General features: G+C 42.2%; 1 protein-coding gene across 1 annotated transcript in view; it reads left to right on the forward strand.

The window, feature by feature from the left end:
• Positions 1-330: 330 nt before the first annotated feature.
• LOC106012813 (superoxide dismutase [Cu-Zn]) overlaps positions 331-2,207 on the forward strand; it is a gene marked incomplete at both ends in the record, with an annotated part of 6,614 nt that continues 4,737 nt past the window's right edge. The window contains 2 exon segments of the mRNA XM_013086881.1: positions 331-407; positions 2,028-2,104. Coding sequence (XP_012942335.1) covers positions 331-407; positions 2,028-2,104 — 154 coding nt within the window.

The following is a 2,207-nucleotide window of genomic DNA, read 5'->3' on the forward strand; positions in this document are numbered from 1 at the left end:
ATTGTTTTGAGGGTTGGTTTTTGTTGTTGTTGTTGTTATGTTTTGCTTTGGGTTTTTTTGTTTTTGTTTTTTTGGGGGGCGGAGGTTGTTTTGGTATTTTTGCTGCGTTGTTCTTTTTGTTTTTTGTTTTGTTTTGTTTTTTAAATCTTTTTTACAATATAGTTTTATGTACTTGTATTTTATGCAATGCATTTCACGTTTTGTGTAAGACGTCCGTTTGTCTAGAACGACCACTTTCCTCTTCGACATTGGGGTGGCAGTCCTTAACAATTTCAACAGTACATCCATTGTAATGTACATGTATAATGGTATATATATATATATCTACAGAAGTGCACGCCATCTGCAATGTCCAGCCTGACCCGAAATCTTCACAGAAGGTGACTGGGTCTATCAAATTTGTCCAGGTTAGTGCTGGATGGACAGCTGGAAGGATTGATGGATGGATGGGCAGATGGATGGATGGATGGATAGGCTGATGGATGGATGGATGGATGGGCTGATGAATGGATGGATGGGTGGATGGGTCGATGGGTCGATGGGTCGATGGATGGATGGATAAAAGGATGGATGGATGGGTGGATTGAAGAATAAGTGAATTAGGAGGCATGACGGAACAGGTGGACAGATGGATGAATGAATGAAACAAATAAGAATGAGTTAATGAGCACTTGGATCAAAGAATGCATGAGAGAAGGGGGGATGGAAGGGAGGGAGGAAGGAAGGCAGGAAGGAAAGAAAGAAGGAAGGAAGGACGGAAGAATGGAAGGAGTGCTACAGTATACCAATCAGAAGTTGGTTCAGTCGAAATGGGAAAATACAAAAGGAGGAACCGCTTTACGATCACTATATTAAGTGAGGCGTGCTGACAAAATGAGTTACTTCTCGCAATCCACAAATTTGAGATATAGGCCAAAAATCGACACTGGGGTCAAATTTGTAGATTTTCTATTGATTTCATATTCTTCAAGCATAGCATGCCTTTTATTATAATGTCATACTTATATATGGTAAAAACTTCACCTATAAGCGAGATGTAGCCATTTCCATAGAGGGCTCGAATCCGAGAAGTAACTCGTTTCATCAGCATCCTTATTTACTGGGCAGTACCTCCGATTTAACGTCTGTCTCCAAATGTGTTAAGAACTTAAAAAACTTCGCATAACGACCGACCTGATTTTTAAAAAACGCCCTGTCTGGGATTCTACTCTTTTGACCCATCGAGGGATCGAACCTCCAACTTCTGCGTGAAAATCATATTGGGACCCCTCGGCAGATCTAATAATAATAATAAATGACATTTAGATCTATGTAGCGCTCAGTCTCGATTACAGTACACAGGCCCCGAGCGCTTTACAATACACTACAACGTACAACAGTAACATAAAACGTTGTGTTGTAACGAAAAGAAAATCACTCCAAATATTCATCTTATTCATTTAAAAACAGATCTTATTTCGACGACACCAGGTCAGTTCATGTTTTGCTTTGTTTTTGATAAGTTTTGTTTTGTATGATTCTGTTTCTTTACCCCCTCGGGGACGTGGCGTCGGTGGCCTAGTGGTTAGGCTACAGGGCTCGTAATCGTGAGACTGCGGGTTCGGGGGTTCGAGCCTCAGCTCGGTCAGACGCTGTGTCCTTGGGAAAGGAGGCACTTTACACGAATTTCCCACTTGGCACGGTCCTTTCGGAGATGGATGTTAAACTCGAAGGTCCCGCCTCTTGGCCCTGTCCGTAGGTCGTGTTTTACTATCGTATCCATACGACGTGAGGAATTCTGTGCCCCCACTTTCGAAAGAGGAAATTAATTACAGGTTAATCCGATCCGTACGCTTTGCATAGCAGTCTGTCAAAATGATTTTTTGAGAAATACCGAAAATTTCAAAGAGATCTTCGTACTAGAAGTTTTCTAAAATGTGAAAAATACAACCCCGTTGGTACAAAATGACCCCAGGGCGAACAGATGGGGTTAAATAACCTAACAGTATTGATAGGGGCGTTAAACTTATATCATTTTCTCCCCTCAGGCTCCCGGCCAGCAGATGAGCATAGATGTAGACATCAGTGGCCTTGATCCTGTGGACGCTGGGACCCCGGATGTTAAGTAAGGAGAGCACGGTTGTTTGTGCGCGTGTGTGTGTGTTTGTTTGTATGTGTATGTGTGTTTGTATCTGTGTCTGTGTTTGTGTGTGTGTGTGTGTGTGTGT

This window comes from Aplysia californica, unplaced genomic scaffold (assembly GCF_000002075.1).
Source record: "Aplysia californica isolate F4 #8 unplaced genomic scaffold, AplCal3.0 scaffold00516, whole genome shotgun sequence".
Taxonomy (NCBI): Eukaryota; Metazoa; Mollusca; class Gastropoda; order Aplysiida; family Aplysiidae; genus Aplysia; species Aplysia californica.